We start from the raw sequence: 20561 nt of genomic DNA on the forward strand, positions 1-20561 counted from the left end.
CTGTTATTCCTTGTAAACTTAAGGAAAAGTCTGCTCATTTTAAGCTGTATACCACTATGAATTTAGATGGACCATGTTTACATCTCTTGACTTAAAGTAGAAGTGTCAGACTTCTAATTTTGTAGGCTGATGAGAACTGTGAAAGCCAGAGATCTTTACAGAAGACGTTGTTTTAATCAGTATTGTGAGATTTAAGACAAAGTGCAACATGTGTAAGTAAAAGGCTTTAGGTTTTCACCCATAAGTATCATTCTTATTTGCTTTTTCCTGGGTAATATCTGAAGTATATTGGCCACACTTAACTTTAATGGTATCAGTCAGGTTTTTTTAATGCAGACACAATGGACTTGTGGCCTTTGTTTTGCCTATTGTCTCATCAAACCTTGCTCAAGTAATTTGAAAAAAGTTTGTAACCTGGCAACCAATATGTTGTCAAATAACCAATAGTCCCATATTTTTATATTTTGCTTTCTAGGGTTACCGGTACTGGGCTGGGATAGGAGTCCTGCAAAGTTGTGAATCTGCTCTCACTCACTACCGACTTGTAGCTAATCACGGTAAAAACTTTTTACTAGGCTAACATTCTTGGTTTTCTATGTATTTCTATATCATTCACCTAGAAAATACTAGATGTACTATCAACACCAATAGTATAAAAATAGAGAATTCCTGCTATTAAACAAGTTATCTGTGTTGCTCTGAATCATCATATGCTATTTTTATCTCTATCTATTGAAATGTCTTTAATTCTTAGAGACTGTCAAAGTAATTCATTCTCTCTGAGTAACAGTTTGAAGCTCTGTACAGATCTGTTTTTACTAAGTTGCCATGTAATATTTGTATTGAACAAAACTGTCCAAAAATTTGTCTTATCTGTTTTCCAGTTGCTAGTGACATTTCTTTGACGGGTGGCACAGTGGTTCAGCGAATTCGCTTAGCAGATGAAGTAGAAAATCCAGGAATGGCAAGTGGGATGCTAGAAGAAGACTTGATTCAGTATTATCAGTTTTTAGCAGAGAAAGGAGATGTACAAGCACAGGTAAGATTAATTTCACCTGATGGCATGCAGAGGTTTTCAAGAATTACATGCACAGCTTTATGAAATACGGACAGACATTGGAGCTTTTAGTTTTCTTTTCCTCCTAAATCAACCTGGTTGCTATTTCCTGATTATTTTTTATGACAAGAGGCTTTTATTTTAGCAAGTTTAAGGTAGAACTTGGACAGAAAATGTAAAATTTTGTGGAAAATAAGTCAAAAACGTTACAACTTCAGTATCTTAGGAAAGAGAGTCTTGGTTTGCACTAGAAACCATCCAGAATAGTTTAAGGATAGCTTTAGATGTTGTGGAGAAAGCCTTGATCAAAAGAACTGACCCTCACAGGGGACTTCAGTTTCTCACTGCTCTTACATGACTTCTGCATGCTGCAGTTTGGACCTGTTCCACACACAATGCAGCAGGGGAGGACACTAATAAAGGCAAATGTCACAATTCAACTTGGTCATATATGACTCAAGAATTAGGTAGGCAGAATTCAAATGAACAATGACTACTTTGTATCTAGGACATCACTTTTATCTAGGATAAATTTCCACTTAGACTAATATGAAAAAATAGGACTGTACTGTAGTTATTGAAGCAAATCTGTGCCTTCAGACTTTGTGCATCTTTAATTCTGATATGGTCTGTCTTTGTGCATGTAATTAGCCTGCAGGTATCTATATTACTAGAAAAAGAAAGTCCCTAGGGAAGAGTGACTTATTTGCAATGTAAAATTTATTTTTAGGTTGGCCTTGGACAGTTGCACTTGCATGGAGGAAGAGGAGTAGAGCAAAATCATCAGGTACCCTTTCTGTATGTCTCTGATGCATATTATATTTGGTGGAGGCAGAGAAAGTATAGCTGAGACCACAGCAAAGCAGAAGTGTTTAAGTACCACCATAAGGTATTTAATGACTTCAATAGTCCTGTTCAATAAAACTTAATTCATTCAATAAAACTTAATCTTTATGTGATTAGTACATGGGGCTGATTTTTCTTACACAATTAGTTTAAGACTAATCATCTTAGAAATAAGGAAGTCAAAACCAAGGAACAGGTTTTCATCAAGTAGTACTTGAAACTGGCTGAGCTTTTGTATGTGTAGTAGAATCTTCATGATGCACTGTGCATGCATTAGCAATGATAGGCTAGTTTATGTGGCTTGCAGGATTATTTTGCTTCTGTAGACAAAACAGTGGAAGTTTCAATACTAAGTATATTAAGTGTGCATAGAAGATAGAACTTCTACTAGTGTAAGCCAACCTAGCTACTGCTTATAGAAGTTAAAATAACTAACCTTTCCTTAAAGTATGTATTGAAAAATTAGAGACCTGAGGATATGCAGTCCTGAGGGTTATTTCAGACTCAGCTACGAACCAGAAATTTTTTAATGGTCATCACATTTAAAATACCTTAAAATGACTGCTCTAGAAGGGTTCAGAGATGATATCAAGTGGTCAGAGTGAATATAATGAAGCTTTTTTCTCCCCTCTGCATTTTGGAATACATTGTTGAGAGGGATTGCTGCTCAATATTTCAATTTTAAGTGGGGAAACCTGTTACGTAAATTAGGTGGGATTGATAACTCTTAGCTGCAGAAGAACCTGGTAACTTGGCAAACAACCTACTCGCCTCTGCTCCATTTGCAAGAAAAGGTACTGAAATCATAGTCATGGTGGCTAAAATACTTGTTTTCTTCCCTACAGCGAGCATTTGAGTACTTCAATCAAGCAGCTAATGCTGGCAATTCACATGCCATGGCCTTTCTAGGAAAGGTAAGATATGAACACTCTCAAAAGTAGGCAAATTGACTGCCTTTCAATGAAAAAAACCCCAAATATTTCCTACTTTTTGATATCAGGCAGTCTAAAACTTGAATGCTGGAATCTAGGTACTTCTGTTTTGCTGCTGTTTTGAATTGTCCTGCAAGATTTGAGTGTTGTAGTCTATTACATCTGGTCTAAATTTTCTACTTGTTCCTTCACTTTAGGAACTCTTTTCTAAATAGTGCTTGAACTAGACTTTTTTAAAAATTAAACAGTTAAATACCTAAATGTCCTTTTTCTGTGGTGGAGTTCAAAACTCAGAGTAGGTCACTATGTTCTTCCATACAGTGTGTTGGGAAAAGCTCAGCTTCTCAAAATTTTGCATAGTGGGAAATAGTAAGTTCAGGAAATAAAAGGGGAAAGACGTCTGCATTCTTATTCTGTGTAGAGAACTGAGCCATCTGAGTCAGAGTTGCCAATAGATCTGCATCTACTCTGAACCAAAGCCTGAGTCTATCTGCAAGGTGGGCCATTGTATCAGTTTTATCAGATGTAAGTCCCCTTTTTAATCTAAAACATGATTGTCAAGCTGGTATTGGTGATGTTAACGTGTTTCTGCTTAGAAAGGTACTTAGGTCACTTGCCTGAGATCTGGGTTGCAGGCTACCTTTGCCCTGTGAGGAGCTAAATCCTTATTAGTCCATTTGAGTACCCTCTAAGCTTATGCTGCCATAAGCAGCAGCTCTAGCTCATCTTTTTCAGGCTGTTAATGCAGTAGAGGATGCAAAGTTATGTCCTTAGAGCATGAAAAAAGTACCATAACGTGCTGGTCAAGGTACCTGACAGGAGAAATTGCAGGTTCCTGGTTTCTCTACTGCTGGAGTGTTTTGTATCTAATAAATGCTGAAATGAACAGGGTTTTACTAGTTTTTGCTTTGTTTTCAAGAAGTTATTTTAACTGCCAAATATAGTTTGACTTCTACTGGTCTTGCAAGATTTTTACCTGATTATGTGTTCTTCACTGCACACTGGTAGAACTCAAAAATGAAGGGTATTTTCATGGAAACTTTTATAGGCAGTTCATTCTTGTCGTTTAACCCCAGCCAGCAACTAAGCACCACACAGCTGCTCACTCACTTCCCCCCCCATCCTGTGGGATGGGGGAGAGAATCAGTTAAAAAAAAAAAAAAAAAAAAAGGCAAACTTGTAGGTTGAGACAAGAACAGTTTAATAGAACAGAAAAGAAGAAACTAATAATAACACTAATAAAATGACAATAGTAATAATAAAAGGATTGGAATATACAAGTCATGCACAATGCAATTGCTCAACACCTGCCGACCGGTGCCCAGTTAGTCCCCGAGTGGTGATCCTCCTGCCCCCGCTCCCCCCAGTTTATACACTAAACATGACGTCACATGGTATGGAATACCCCTTTGGCCAGTTTGGGTCAGCTGTCCTGGCTGTGTCCCCTCCCACCTTCTTGTGCCCCTCCAGCCTTCTTGCTGGCTGGGCATGAGAAGCTGAAAAATCCCTGACTTTAGACTAAACATTACCTGACAACAACTGAAAACATCAGTGTGTTATCAACATTCTTCTCATACCTAGCTCAAAAACATAGCACAATACCAGCTACTAGGAAGACAATTAACTCTATCCCACCTGAAACCAGGACAATTCTCCATTAGAAAGTTAAACCCTCTGAATCTGAATTTTACAGCATAGAGATGTGTTTTCTGCTTCTGGGCAAGTTCTTTAATGATCATTCAGTAACGTAATAGTCAGAATAGTCTAATGGTACAATAGACGCTCTCTCAAATGCAAAGTGAAGATGCTTCATGATCTCCATGCTAAAGTGACTTCTTCAGCTGTTCTTCAATAATGCCTTTCTCCTTCAGATGTACTCAGAAGGAAGTGATGTTGTACCTCAGAGCAATGAAACAGCTCTTCAGTATTTCAAGAAAGCTGCTGATATGGTATGGTTACCTCTAAGTTAGAAATACAGCATATGCACCAAAAAGTTGATTAGCTCAGAAATGATGCAAATGCTTCTTTTTGTGCACTTCCATGTGCATACACCTACTCCCAGCCTCTGTCCCAGATTACCCAATAATTAAAACCTGCTTGTCTAAGGTGTCAGAAACTGCCTCCAGTTCTGATCATGGTGCTTCTTGAAGGTGTGTTCAGCACAAGGAGTCTAACTCGTGAATGCTGGCATCAGTATGAAATACTCTCCACCTAAATAGCCTGCAATTCTGTTAAGTGTTAATTTTCATTAATCTGAAGTTGTCTTGTCACAGAAATTTACAGTGCACTGATAATATGTTATTTTGGTTCTGTTTTGTGGTCACTGAATAGATAATGGTTTTGGTTTTATACTTCCCATTGGAGTGTTTGTGGTTTTGGCTGTTAATCCCTTGTGTCTGCCTTTGACCTATCCCTTATGGTAGCATTTGTACAGTTAAAGCGTGAGTAGTCTTCCAGGAAAGATGTTTAGCATGTGAAACACAGTAGATGAAGTTTTGAAGGGACTGTTATAAGATAACTGTCTTCATGGTTCTTGTACTCCATAACTAGATTGCTGTTCTACACCTCTGTCCTAGAGTAAGGATCTCTCGATTTGCTAATTTCCTACATTTACTGAAGGTTTCCGGTATGCTCCATTGCCTGTCCTGGCATTGAAGGAATACCATAGTGCATACTTTTGCAGATGCAGTGGTCAGTAATGCAGCCCACAGGACAGCCACCAATCTGCCCTTAAATTAAGGCGGATTGTCAGGGTTCCTGTAGTTGTTTTGGGAGCTTCTGTAGCATCCACAACATCTCAAACTTGCAAAAGCTAAAGATAAGTAAGTTATGAATGCCCCACCTTTCTATGGGTATTCTACATCTTGTAGAACATTTTGAAAGTGCACAGTAGACTTTCATAACTAGTGTTGAAAGCTTTTCTTTTTCCTGTTAAATCACCTTTGTAGTTACTGAATAAAGCTACCAGAGATGCTTTTTTCACCCTAAATAACTATTACTTACTAGGAGCAAAGTTAGAAAGCAAATCTCTCTTAAGCACTACTTCTTCTAGTGATGTTAAACCAAATCTGAAAGACGTAGCTGTAGGTTTTGCCTTTCTTTGCAGAAGTGTTTTCCTGTGTTTTCAGGGTAATCCAGTTGGACAGAGTGGATTAGGAATGGCTTATCTCTACGGAAGAGGTGTTCCAGTGGTAAGCTTTTGACAATTGTCTTTCTAATCATAGGTGATAGTGTAACTTCTTGTTGTCAACAGACTTTTTCTCTGGAGGGAAGTACTGTAGAAGACTTAATTGTGAAGATTTCTGTTGCACTGAAAACTCCATGAGGAAATCTGTAATAAAAAAAAAAAATTCACTATGGAGTTAGCAGCTATAAAACATGCTGAGTTCCCTCTAATAAGTTTGAAAATGTGGCTGAAGCTATTAGAAATGCATAGCAGTGTGAATTTTTAGCAGGAGTTTTGAACTTAGCTCTAATTTTCTTGTGAAATAAAACAAATCCTAACTGTCCCCATTTTATGTCTCTTGTGAGCGTGGAGGAACACTTTGAAACTTTTAATTAGTTCATTTGCCTTGTTGCTTTTCCCATAAGAAGGTTTCTTGTCAAATGTTTTATATTTAGCTATGTAAACAGATACTAAAAGTTGAATTAGCCCAAAGTTGAGGAAATAAGTTAAATAATTGCTCTAGAAACAGAACAAGGCATCTGTTCTGTTAAGCGTAACTGTTCATAGCAATGCTATGTGTAGATGCCAGCTTTGAGATAGCTATAGACTTCAGACATGCTAATATCATTGTAGGCTATTTCATTTTTTGTTTCCAGATTTTGACCAGGTGAGTATTTTCATGCTAGAAATCTCACTAATTTTTCTGTAATATAGATCTGTCCTTACACTTACCCATGCACACACACATATTTTCTTTCTTTACTTAAATTGTGGTGTATTGCTCTAGTGACTTGACCAAATTTTTCTGCAGAACTATGAGCTAGCACTGAAGTATTTCCAGAAGGCTGCAGAACAGGGATGGGTTGATGGACAACTTCAACTAGGTTCCATGTATTACAGTAAGTGTCATCAAAATGATGATTTGCCAGGTCTAAGCATCTGCCCTTTCAGTAACTGTTCACTAGGTGGCATTAGAAGTGTATGTATAATGCATGTAGAGTGGTCTTACTGCATTGAATTTATATTTTATTCTGTTTTTTCCTAACACTTCCACAACTTTTTTCTTTAATAACTTTAAGGAATAAGTACATACTGTATTTCATACAACTCTGCTTTTCAAGAGGAATGAATAGCGATGACTTACTCTTTCTTTTAGATGGCATTGGAGTCAAGAGAGACTATAAACAAGCTTTGAAATATTTTAACTTGGCCTCCCAGGGTGGCCACATTCTGGCTTTTTATAATCTGGCTCAGATGCATGCTACTGGCACTGGAGTGATGCGATCCTGTCATACTGCTGTTGAGGTAAGGTCATCCATTTATAAAGGTCAAATAATACTGACTTGGAAAAGGTTGGATATAACCATGTCAGCTTATATAGGAAATTTGTCTTAGCTAAAATCCACTGGTGAAAGCTAAGGCTATCAAAAGGAAAAGTGATAGATTCTCAAACTCCTTTGTATCTCATGAGAAAAATCTTTATTTTTTTATGTTGATATGGCAAGTGCGTATTTGCTTTATTAACTTTGAAGAAAATCAAAGGAATGTAATACAAAGCAAACCAGCATTTTATAATTACTGAGTTCTTCATTTAGACATGGGTTTAAGCATAACAAAAAGGTGATACTAAGAATAATTCTGAGTAAGCATCTGAATCTTGACATGTATTTGCTTAGTAACCTGTATCTTAAAGTAAGCCTGTCTTAAGCAGTGAGTTTGTCTATCAAGTTTCTCCTGTGGAATGTAAATGTTTTGAACAGGCATTTGAATGTTAAAAGTTTACCTCTTGCAAAACCTAAATTTCTGAAGTTCCTGACAACCAGTCTTCTCTGCCTTTTTTTGCCTCTGCAGCTGTTTAAGAATGTATGCGAACGGGGGCGTTGGTCTGAAAGACTGATGACTGCATACAACAGCTATAAAGATGGTGATTCAAATTCTGCTGTGGTTCAATATCTTCTTCTGGCAGAACAAGGCTATGAAGTTGCACAAAGCAATGCTGCTTTCATACTTGATCAGAGTAAGGACCTGAATTTGTACTGAAAGACTTTTTTTGGAGTTGGCCTGCAGTAGCCCATTTAGTAGAACGCTGGAGTGCTTGAAGATGTAACATAGCTCTTGTTCAGTTAGAACTTCAGTGAGACTCTTGTCCTCTTTCTGCTCTTCAGACTGGAAAGCAGGCAGTTTTAATTTTCATCTCGAGGGATAGCTTTCTGGCCTAAAAGTTAGAATGCACTTAAATTCTGACTTAAGGGATTTAAAAATGTGATAGGGAAAGAATACTTTAGAAACTGGCACAGTGCTGAAAATTCTCTTCCCTGGACTTCTTAAACACAGCCTTAACATTTTATTTTTAAATCTATAAAGTAGGAATTGCATTAGTTTTACCTTTGGCCTTTACTATGCATACAAGCTTCAGTTTCCTTTGTTCTTTATCTTGTAATGTCTTTTCTCAGTACTCTTTCTTTCCCCATATTATTTTGTAACTTTACTCATACAACTTTTGAAGCAGGGATGAAGAGCTGGACAGTTGGTTCTGTTAGGTTTGAAAAAACTTGTCCCGGGTCTCTTACTGCAACTGGGTGGGTAGAATTTGGATTTCATAGAGTTTGAGGTCATAGGGAAATAATAGAAGTACAAGTGGCAAATCTTTCTAGAGACTACAAAACCCAGTGGTTTAGGCTTTCTGGATCTCAAATCCAGAAATCTGGGAGTCTCATTACCAGCTTTAGGGCTTTGTATCTTAATATAAAAATCAGCTATTGGTGGCTGCTACGATAATCTAACATCTTAATTTCCAGTTAATATTTTTCAAAGGTGCCTTAGTGACTCATCTTTAGATAAGCTACAACAATAACACTCTTAGCTGGGAGTTGCAAAGAAATAGCATCTCTCCCTGGGTTAAAATTCTGATTGTCACTACTCAGATATATCTGCATCTTGACTGGAGATTAATTTAAAATTAATTTATACATTTTATACAGAAAATCTGTATGTCAACTGTGAGATAGTATAGCTGAAACCAGAAATGAAAAGTTATAAATCCTTTGAACTGTCTGAACTCTGATACTTCAGCAACCCTCAATTCGTGACATGGACAAGTAAAATACCTTCTGTTCTGAAGCAGCTGTAGCACTGCTGTGTAAAATATGCAGTCTCTGGCTGGTTAAGTAGTTTAAGCCTTCATTTTACTTGACTAGTCTTGTTTTTTAGATGGTCAAACTAAAATATCTTATACTTTAGCCTTGTATTTGAGTGCATCTTTGTCAGAGCCTGAATTGTGTGCTCTTAAGACTTGCATCTTCTGGCATTCCTCAAGTATGCTTCAGAATCTCCTAGAGCAGGAATGGGAGAGGAACTTGGTAAGCACTATTTCAGAGTGAAATGATACAGTTTGTTCTTAGCCTCTATGGGTAGATACATGGAAAGACCATATAAATGAAAAGGGTTTTTATAAGTTTCAGATGGGTTGAATCTTGTTTGTGCTATAGCACAGGTTACGTCAAGTTTTTAATTCATTTCAGCAGACTGAATATAAGCATTGGATTTTTTTGTGGTCTTGCGTGCATATACCATGGTCCTATATAACTGAATTACTTTCTTCTCTAGAAGAAGCTAGCATAGTAGGAGAAAATGAAACCTATCCTCGAGCTTTGCTTCACTGGAATAGAGCAGCTTCTCAAGGTATGTCCATACCTCACAATTCCAGTTTATTTTTAGTAGAACCATTAATGTTTGTTTTCATGTGTGTTATGAAACGGGGAAGGAGGGAAGGCTTACATCCTTCAGTTCAACATTAGTTATGTTCCACATAGGATAGTTGCTGTTCTTTTGTTCCACTGTTAGCTATGATGTCATTACAATATGCTTGCAGTTCTGAGCCATTCTGAGATCCTGAAGATTAAAAGGACTAAAACACAAATGTACAGTGTGTTTCTTTTGCCATTCCATATGGAATTATGGAGCAGTGTTAAAAAGCATTAGGAATGTTTACACTGACTTCTAAAAATAAATCCACTTGGAAAAATAGACACAAAGCACCCTTTAGGATTTTGGTACTTGTCATAGTTTATAGGAAACTGCATTTCTTATTCAAAGCAAGCAAAGCTCAGTGATGAAGAATGCAGTCTTGATGTCCAACCAATACAAGTTTAAACTCTGGTGCTTATGATCCTGTCCTAAAACAAGCAGTACTACACTTAATCATTATATATCTCAGAGTGAGGTCTCTAACTTTCATATGGGTGCATCTACATTAATGTCTGTCTGCTAGGTTTTCACTTAAGAGCAAGTGTTTCATGCAAATGGAGCCTAAGAGTTTTGTCTGAAAAGCTTCAGACCTACTTGGCTTTTAGTAGAAAGTTAGAAATTGAGAGGATGCAATGGCTAAGTATTCAATTATCAAATGATGATGAGAGACCTTATTTTTCAAGCTTTCAGTGTCTCTGTTTTAAAAAGGCTGAAGCCCTTAATGACCATATAACAAAAGTTTTTCTGTAATAAGTGAGTATGAATAACACGATACAGCTTTTCAACTGATGCCACTAAATAGCAATAAAAATGTTGGTAGTATTACTGGGAAAAGGACTTTCCCAAAAATAGAAATCAGTTACATTTTGGTTAGCTAAGCACAAGTTAAAAACCAAACCAACAAACAAAAAAAAAGCTGTTTATGTGAGAGAGGGAAAAATGGAAACAGTTTGTGCTAACTGTGGAAAGTAATACTAAAGCCCTTATTGCAACTTCATAGGAAACTAAAAGGCTTTCTTTGCCTAGCTATTTTGTTGTTGTTGTTTCTTGATTTATAGGATATACTGTTGCAAGAATTAAACTTGGAGATTACCATTTTTATGGTTTTGGTACTGATGTTGACTATGAAACTGCATTTATTCACTATCGACTGGCATCAGAGCAACAGCACAGTGCCCAAGCAATGTTTAATCTGGGCTACATGCATGAGAAGGGATTGGGCATTAAGCAGGTGAGTAAGCTGTAGGCTGATAGTCTGCTTCATTGCAGTGCATTCACTAATAATAGATTAAGTTCATAACCGCTACTGGGCTTTGGGAACTATATAACCACTTAGCAGGAATTAGCATGTGTCCCAAAACATTCTCCAATAGCAAATGGATAAGTATATCCACTTCACACTTACCTATGTGAAGAAATGAGGCATAGGCAGGGAAAACACTATTTGACCAAGATTGTGAAGATTGGCAAGAAGAGTGCCATATGCTTGAGTAATGCTTTCAAGACTTTGCAGGGTAATGCAATGAATGCAAATCAATTCCAGGTTCAGAGTATCTTAGCACAAGATTGTTCTCATCCTCTGAAGCACTGCTTAATTTGTATTCTATATCATGACATTTTGAAAACAAGTTCTGTTCATCTTCAAGTAACAAACAATAAGCACCAACAATGTGATTAATAGCTGTGGCTGTGGCTTTTCAAATTAGGCTAGGCCACAATTTGCTTTACAAACTACCTTGCCTAAAAGAAGGTGGTATATCTGGTTCTCTTAGGAAGCCTATGGTGTATTGCTGTCCATGAGCTAACTAAAACTTACGGAATCCAGAGCAACATGTTCTTGTATGTGTCAAAATAATGTGATTAGTAATTGCATACTAATTTTGAGCAGCCTACCTTAACTTAATGTATGATTAATTCATGCAATTAATGTATGAATTTAGTAATACCTTCTGGGTTACCTGAAACTGTAAGAAATAGTTTCATTTTCCTTATTTTCAGTAAGCTTCAACACCTGTTTTTTGTGTATGTATGCACCTTTTAGTTATTCTGTTGGTCTGTTAAAAGACCAATTTTTGCTTCTTTTGCCCTAAATTCTGGCAAAAGGTCACAACAGTGAAGGACAAGTCTTAGGTCAATATTGTTACTTAGGGAGCAGCAAGCAATCAACATTTGAAAACTGCTTACTGCCCTAGCTGTAGAAGTGACAATATGGTACACAAACAGCATTATTTCTAAAGCTAATATTCAAATTTTATTTTAGGACTGTTTTCTCTTCTTAACTGAGTCATCAAAACTAGTTAACTTCTGAAAATAAGCCTGCAGCTAAAAGCAACACTGCTAAAGTTGGGAGGTTTTCTTTACAAAAAAAAAAAAAAAAATCTTTCAGACATGGACTTTTTTAATTTCTTTTGTTTCTGCCTTGAAAACAACCCAATTTAGAGCAAGTAATAAAAACTTTGAAAATGTTATTACATCACATTCAGCATAACTGCTAAGAATTGGAGAAAAATAAGTCCTAATGCTATCATTTGCACAGAGTATTCTCCAACCAGAAGCAGAGATGGCTACATGTAGATAGCTGAAATGAGTACACAGGGGCTCACGATAAGCATATGCAGCCTTGCTTCATGCAGATGAATAATACCTTCCTCTCATACAGATCCACTATGGAAGGAAGAGTTGAACTGCAAGGGAAATGCAGACAGTTAATATAGATATGGGAAAGAAGCACTGAGACTGTCTAAGCAAGGAAATTCTGTGTATAAAACCAGTCTTGGGAATTCTGGATATGTAATGTCTTTGCTTGCTGTGTCCTAAAACTTTACAACTGTTAAGATGAGAGGATGGAGATTTAGGACTGACTAGATAAGACTAAAACAGTGCTGGACTAAGACGTTCTGAAAACAGCTAAGACTGAGTTTTGAATGAAGCAAAAGAATATTTGGCTTTCCTTTCCCAGAATGGAAACTGCTGAATTTTGAGCACCTCTGAAAGTGACTGACAGTTAAAATCACGCCTCCTGATATAGCAGGGGATGTCTACCACTAAAGTCTGCTCTTCCATTAGAGGCCTGTGGAAGGGATGTATAAAGATTTTAGCGCTATAGTATCTAACGAATTGGGGATTTAGTCTGTTGAAGAAAGGGATGTGTACTCTCACTGTGTCCCCACCTACGTCTACGTCATTAAGATTGTACGCACTCCAAAGTTAGGGAGAATGATGCAATAAGATGGCCTGCACAACTTCAATTCAGGTTGCTGTTTGTTCTGGCTAATACTGAATAAATACAGTATTTCTTACCGTTTTGGTTTGTGATTGTTGTTTTTTTTTTCCAAACAGCTTTTGGCTTATTCTCTCTTATTGAATAAATAGTCTTTCTTACATATAGGATTCTATGCTATACTTCCTGTACATAGATGGTTTTCAGACTCATACCAGGTCAAGGCCAAATATTAATCCCCTTCAGAAATCTCACATGTGTACACTTTTACACACTTTTCATAGCTTTAATGTTATCCGATTCCTGAGACTGCATGTCAGAATGAGGACTGTTTCCATATACTGCTCAAAATAAGAACAAATTATTTTTCTCATGGTCTTCTCTTAAGATTTGGCATGGTATTTCAGTGGTATTTGTGTGTTAAAGCTCAGACTTGTACAGTTCTCACTTGTCTGTCAAGTGAGAATGGAGAATGCATAAGCAGAATGACATGCTTGCTAATTAGAAATTAAAATAAACCATGATTTAGGTTCTGCTTCTACACTGATACTAGCACAGTACAAAGGAGGTAAGGAAACTCTTTTAAATAGTTATACAAAAGACAGATTTCCCAGGCTCAAGGAGTATTCAGAGTTGTTCTATTGAACTAAAACGTGAGCTAGTATGTTTCATTCACATAATGTGTTGATTTTCATATTGTTATTTCGACATGTGTTATGGAACTAAGCTTTGCTGTATCAATGAGCAGAAAATCTTTATGGTATTTCACAATCAGGATAAAATTATAAAATGAACATGTGGCATGAAGTCCTGGAGATTTCTCTTCTTTTAAGTGTCCAGCTTGGAACACTTCCAGAGGTTAAGTCTTACACAGGCCTGTCCTTCACATCACTGAGCGAACATAGGCAGTTTGTATCCACGTATCCTAACATTGCACAGTATGTATCTGAAGCAGAGCCAAAAAAAACCTCAAACAAACAAGGAAAGTTAAAGGATTCAGGTACACCTATCCTCTGTTCTTGCTACAGTTGCCTTCTTGTTCCAACTATCACAGAAAAAGCTAATTTAAGCTCTTACTAAAGTTACTGACTGTTTGTGCTCATGCTTTTGCCAGGCTGCCCCCACTAATGCAAGTTATGTCTGTTTTGGATAAGGAGTAGAATTTAATTTGGGAATATGTGCAGAAATGGTTAGAAGCTGCACTATGCAGCAGGCATACTGTAGTATAACTGGGAGGAGTTGCTGCTGCATACTCCTCTGTGACTTGTGTTTTCTTAGTCTTTCATGTTTGGTGTGGTGTTGGACATGTTAAGGGAATACTAGAGTTACCTAAATATGTGCCTTAGTTTACAGAGCATGTGTTGAATACGTTAATACTGATCTCTTCGTGAGCTTCAATTCTACCATCAGTTACAATAGCTTCATCCTCAGATCGAAGCTTCCCTTTACTTGTCTATTCAAAGGTGAACATCCCTCAGAAAAAAGGGGAAGTTTTACTGAATGGTTTTTGTTTAATTTGACCAAAACCCTTGTATTCAAATGACAGTATACAACAGCTTACAGAAAAAGCTTTACATTTTATAGTTAATTTTTCAAGTTCTTCAAAATGGAGCTTTATTTTCTTAATTTCAGGATATTCATCTTGCAAAACGATTCTATGACATGGCAGCTGAAGCAAGCCCAGATGCTCAGGTTCCAGTCTTCCTAGCACTTTGCAAGCTTGGAGTGATTTATTCCTTGCAGTATGTACGAGAAATCAATGTAAGTAACACAGAATTAAAAGGAAAAAACAACAACAAATATGTTTTCCGTTTTTAAGAGAAGCTTAAGTTGTAATTTTAGTTAAGTAGAAGTCTTGCTTGAGCCTTTTGAAAACTTAGGATAGATGCGTTTTGTGTTGTTGCATATTGAGGAAGTTACTGAAGCTGTGATTCCTATTTCTTATTTGTGCAATGGTGTGAAACTGAGATGTGCGCAGCCAGTGCTCTTCTGTTCAGCTCTTCTGTTGAAGAGAATTTCCGTAACCTTTTTGTTCTTATCCATGACCATCTGCTATCAAAGTTAAGCAGATGATTACAATGACATAATCACTGTGCAGGAGAAAAGAAACACTTTTGTAGGCCTAATTCTCATGCTATTTTATATTCAGCTGTAACAATTCCACTTGAGTTGTGTTTGATTTCTCTGGGGGAAAAATATTATTTGTATTAGATAGTTTAGCTATTGTGCAGAGTTTCTGCTGAGTGACAGCACTGAAGAAAATATTTCCCTGAAATTTAGGTGAAGTCTTTCCTATAGTGTCTGAAATATTTCTCAGTATTTTGATATCTTACTGCCTTTTGGCTTACTTAATAAATGCAAATGGTATGGAAGTTATTACCACTTAGAGCAAACGCAGTTCAGACAATCCAGCTAAGTTTGACAAAATTTAATAGTCTTGAGACTGGGGACTTCCAGGAGTGGATGGTCAAAATACTCTAAATCAATTGAGCAAATACACATCTAGCACTTCCAGAAGCTAGTATGCAGAACATCGATATTCCAAGTTTTAAGTCTGCTGATGCAGACTTAAATTGACAGTGGCTCTGTAGTACCATCAGATACAGTAGCAAAGCACAGAGTGTGTGTTGGCTAACGCTTATGCACATGGAAGTCTGATAAAAAGGTGGTTCAATCAAAACTAACAGTAAGTCACTTTAACTTCCCTATACCTTATCTGCACAAATCTCAACATTGTACCACATAAGCATCCTGGGGCTTAATGTTCTGTCATTCATGATAGTCTGCTGATGGCTTCCAATTTGGCTGGACTGATCATTTCACTGCCTCTGTGTATGTGGTAGTTGCTCCTCTTTCTTTAAGAGAACTAGCAACAGCTACATACCTCAATCTGATTTAAATTGTGTACTTTAATGCTCTGTGTGTGAAAGCCACAAAGCTACGAGTCAAGAACCTTCATCTCTAGAACAGAAAATAGAATAGCTCATCCTATACAGCATGGCTCTTGGTCTTACTGACATTTAGTTCCTGGAAATGAAGGATGTTACTGATGTGATGCTATTTTTTCAGAGAGGAAAAGAGCTACTGAAGTTTTAAAACTGGTACTTGTACATGAAGAATGTTACAAGTCAAATTTAAAATCAAAGTAACTTCCTATTCTTGCTCTTTGTCATGATGATGTGGACTTCTTGTTTCTTAGATAAGGGAGATATTCTCACATATTGATATGGACCAGCTGCTGGGGCCTGAGTGGGACCTTTACCTTATGACCATCATCGCCTTGCTTCTGGGAACAATTATAGCTTACAGACAAAGGCAACATCAGGCAATTCCTAGACCAGCAGGACTGCGACCAGCTGTGCCTCAACAAGAACCACCACCAGAGCACCAACCACCGCAATAGCAACAAGAGCCTCAGTGAAAGTACTGGATTTTTTCCTAAAGGAACAATTTTCATTGTGATTTAGGACTTTGGATCAACAGTCCCTCCCCCAAAAGAGGCGCAAAGAGGTTTAAAAAAAAAGTCTGAAAGCTGCTTAGAATGATGCCTTTTTTTCAGGGATAAGAAAATTCTTTTGAAACTGATTTGAATGTTATTTCAGTGCCAATGGAATAACACTATGGCTTTTTTCATGGAAACACAAGAGTGCTACTACAAAAATGTTGCCTGCTGTATCTAGTTCCTCTTTATTCAGAGTCCTTTTCATCTCCTAGAGAGAGCAGAAGGCTAGCATTGGAAGGTTTTTGCCTGCTTGATAGCAGCTGCCCTATATAAAAGTAATAATAATAATAATTTTATGTCTAATTTAAATCCAAGAAGCTGAACTATATTCAAACTCTAAAAAGACTAGAGCTGTATGAACTTATATTCTGATCTGCATCCCAAGTATTTCTACAGTCCTTATTTCGTTATTTCTTAATATTTCTTACACTTTGGTCTTTTATGCTGTCTTGGATGGTTTAACATGGATTATTTATAAACTCTGTAAAACTAAGCCAGCAAACATGCCACTCTCTATTTGTGCTTTTTTGTTTTGAGTATTTTCCTCTATTCCCCTTAGACTAGACAGTTCTCAGCAGACAGTATGTAGCCCAGGAAGGCAGACTGGGACAGATTGGGTCTGTAAAGCTCATCACTTTAAAACTATCCATGCAGTGCCCAGATCTCACATCCTTCTAAAACTTTTTTGGACCCTGTGTGCTTTGCAATACTTCATGACATAAGAACAAATTGGTAGTGTTCCTAAATTGTTTAAACTTGCTCTTACAAAGAGGCTGAGTCTAGACTGCAGAGAGCACCAGTATTGTTGTGGACAGTGAAGACAGAGCCAGAAATCTCAGTGAGTTAGCTTACTTTTTTGGTTTTGGGTTTTTTTTTTTTGTTTTAGAGGTGGAAATTCTGTATTTAATTTTCAGCAATCCTGTAAGTGATCTGCACTGCAAGAAGGAAGTATGTGTGGTATCTTATGCATTCATCTGTTTAATTCATCTACAAAAAAGGGCCCCAAAGATACATATTCTCTGCAAAAGGGCATAGGCTTATGCCAGTGATGCTACTCCAAAGTTTGGCTGACTGATAAAAATTGTATGTTAGATTACAGCAGTGCGCTGGCTGTTGCCAACCTGTTTTGTACCTGGCATACATGAGAAAGTCAAAACAACATCTCTGGCTGTGCCATCTTGAGGATCCCTTGTAACAAGAAAATCCAAAGAGAAAGAAGACTAATGGTTTATGGCTTCTTGATACCACTAGGTCAATGCAAAGGCCTTTTAATGAGTGTAAAGAATACGACCTGTGGACTGATGTTTCTAAACTGCAAGAGGAATCCTCCCTTAGTAATGATGTTCTTTGAACTATAATTTCAGGGGTTGGGGCTGGGAAGCAGCGGGGGAATAGCTTAGATGCAAGAAATGCAGAAGTTTCTGTTCTTATTTACCGACGGCCATTAAATATTTGTTTCTGTACTAGCATTAAACCCTCTGAATATACTGTCCTAAAGCTGAATGAAATACAAATGAGGAGGCTTTAGCTGCTTTCTGACAAAAGCTGTTGTGTTTAAAGGGTTAAGGGCTTCCTTTCATGCAAATCTTTCTCCAGTGGATTGGCAGCAACATATCAATACGCTTTATTTAGCATTGAGATTTTGGTATGGTTTCATACTTAGTACGTTTGTAAGGAGACCCTTGCACAATGTATCTGTAGTTTGGGAAAGAAGATAAGCAATCCACTCTTTTGTAAACTGAAATATCATGGATGACTAGTATTAAAATATAGGTAGAACTTCTCAGTACTTCAAAATGCTTATGCTGGTTATGTGACGACAAATCTTTGATTTTAGTTTGGAGGGTTGCAGCATGTGGTAGAGGAATGTCTTGTTCAGTCTTAATCACCATTAGCAGATGGAACAGTATTGAACTTAAATGTAGTGTCTAAAATGTACAGCACTCCCCAGCTGCATTTCTAGGGTATCTGTGACTTCTGAACGCTCCCTCTGAAGTATTTTTGCCTGTCACTTAATAGCTCTTTTTAGCTTCGCATGAATAAATTAAAGATTATATGGAAAATGTTTTTTTTTTTCAGTTAAATACCATTGGTTCATTGGTATTGGTCTTTTAGAATGTTTAACAATTTTGTTACTGTGTTATTAAAATGTTTTGGTTGTTTGATCTATTAGAACTAAATTCTAAAAGCTCTATCCTATTTGCATGAGAATCTCTCAGCATTGCTGCTATGTGACCATCTCACAGCTGACTTTCACTGAACCTGATGCATTTTTACATCCAAGAAATCAGCAGAAGAAAACGATTGAAGTTCAGCAAGTTATTTCACTTTAAAGAACTGCTTTTTGAAGAAGCAATAAGGAAGTCTTTCTCCTGCTTTTTTCCCTTCCACCAAATTACTACCGCTCTTTCAGATGACATTCATTTGGATGAAGTCGTAGTAGTAAAAAGATACTTACCATAAGTAATGATGAGTTAACTCAGGGATTAAAGAAATAAGTAAGTTTTCTAAATCAGTTGTCTACAACATGACTTAAGTTTTTGTGACAATCCCTTGCTACTCTCTTCTGAAACTTGCATTTTGAGGGAAGTATATTTAACTCTTACTAGCAATATGTTTCTTGTGCACTCAGTTTATCAAGCAGCTTTTTTCCTAAAGGAGCTGGGTTGCTCAGTTTATTGCAATGAAGTACTATTCCCTTTTGGTAGCACACAGGTTGTCTTACAGTTTATATGCAGGAGTATTTTAGAAGAAACTTGATTTAAGAGAAGCCTTTCTGGGTATGTTCAGCATGCTTTGAATGGAAAAATTGTATTCTTTGTAGTAACGTAGGCCAGAATCTGCCTATGTGACCTTTCCAGACACATGCTCTTTTCTCCCTGCATGGAAAATGGAACAACAGAGCAGTAACTGTTGTCAGTGGGAGTTTTATATGTAGGAAAACTGTGGAAAGATATGGGGGAAAACATTGTTCTGCATCTCAAGTTATTAATCAAACATACTAGCTGTTCTTGCTCATTGAAAGAAATGCTGAAGTGTTGATAAAACAGGATTCTAGTTCATCACTCTGGTGAAACCTGTCCCAGAGCTGTCTGTTGAAATAATTTCCCTTGCTTTATATTGTTCATCATGGGATAATGTAATAGAAGATAAGGCCTTTGAGACTCCAGCGAGACAGTTTTACTCACTTTTTAGTCATCTTCCATAAGTCAGCTGCTCTTATTAAAGTAAAAAAAAAAAACAAACAACAAAAACAACCAAAAACAAACCAAAAAAACTATCAAATGTTATTCTTTTTGGAGAAGAACATTAAAACATGGATTGTGAAAGGACTTGTAAGACTATGCATTATCTAGTTTCCACCTATTATATGCTAGTTTTGGCCTATAAAAGGGGATCACACTCACCTTTGCAAGTTGCTTCCTTTTTAGATAGGCAACGATGAACTGAAGTTCTATTTTTGTTTCGGAGAATATTAAACTAAAAAGATTTAGTTTGATTTGAACTACTGCAAATGCATATGGCAAATAGGGACTATTGGGGGGAACCCTTTGTTTTTACCAGCTACAGTTCTTTAAAGGGTCTTGTAGGAGTTTTGTAAATTTATTTTGTATTTAAAATCAGTATAAAGGCTGGTCAAATGTAATATAATTGTGTAAACAAATTCTGTTAATAGAAAGATGTACAGATTCATTTTGTACTGTATCTTTAATCTTATGAAATAAAGATACCACCTGTGTGGTTACCCTCGGTGTTCACAGTGGTTATGATAACAGAGGATGTCAGTTGTTAGTCATATGCACTGATACATGCCACTGCTAAATGCATCCATTCCTATAAGGATACTCACACTTCTTTCACTTCTATTCCTCTTCAAAAAAATAAATCTGTTAATTTAGGAGGGGCATAGAAAGGGGAATAGAAAATTATGCATTGTAGCTTCAGCTGTACTAGAAACTTGCCCTGTCTGTGTGTGTATGTGTGTGACCCTTTCTGCAGTGTATACAGCATCTGTACTGTGTGTGGCAGACAAAGAACTGCTGTGTGATTTGAGAACAGTGACCAGAAACTTTAGGATTACTTTTGCATTT

The 20561-nt window shown here is 36.9% G+C and overlaps 1 protein-coding gene across 2 annotated transcripts in view; it reads left to right on the forward strand.

Moving 5' to 3' along the window:
• Positions 1-20215, forward strand: part of SEL1L (SEL1L adaptor subunit of SYVN1 ubiquitin ligase) — a 36643-nt gene extending 16428 nt beyond the window's left edge. The window contains exons 9-21 of one of the 2 annotated variants that reach the window (XM_075030035.1): positions 476-557; positions 885-1039; positions 1788-1844; positions 2749-2817; positions 4707-4784; positions 5964-6026; positions 6813-6900; positions 7158-7306; positions 7853-8018; positions 9611-9682; positions 10807-10979; positions 14601-14729; positions 16168-20215. In XM_075030035.1, the coding sequence (XP_074886136.1) occupies positions 476-557; positions 885-1039; positions 1788-1844; positions 2749-2817; positions 4707-4784; positions 5964-6026; positions 6813-6900; positions 7158-7306; positions 7853-8018; positions 9611-9682; positions 10807-10979; positions 14601-14729; positions 16168-16371 (1485 nt within the window). In that variant the 3' untranslated portion in view covers positions 16372-20215. Of the gene's footprint in view, positions 1-475; positions 558-884; positions 1040-1787; positions 1845-2748; positions 2818-4706; positions 4785-5963; positions 6027-6812; positions 6901-7157; positions 7307-7852; positions 8019-9607; positions 9683-10806; positions 10980-14600; positions 14730-16167 lie in introns of both variants that reach the window. The other variant, XM_075030034.1, reaches the window with a different exon arrangement.
• Positions 20216-20561: the final 346 nt, after the last annotated feature.

The sequence above is a fragment of the Buteo buteo genome, chromosome 6, assembly GCF_964188355.1.
Source record: "Buteo buteo chromosome 6, bButBut1.hap1.1, whole genome shotgun sequence".
Classification (NCBI taxonomy): Eukaryota; Metazoa; Chordata; class Aves; order Accipitriformes; family Accipitridae; genus Buteo; species Buteo buteo.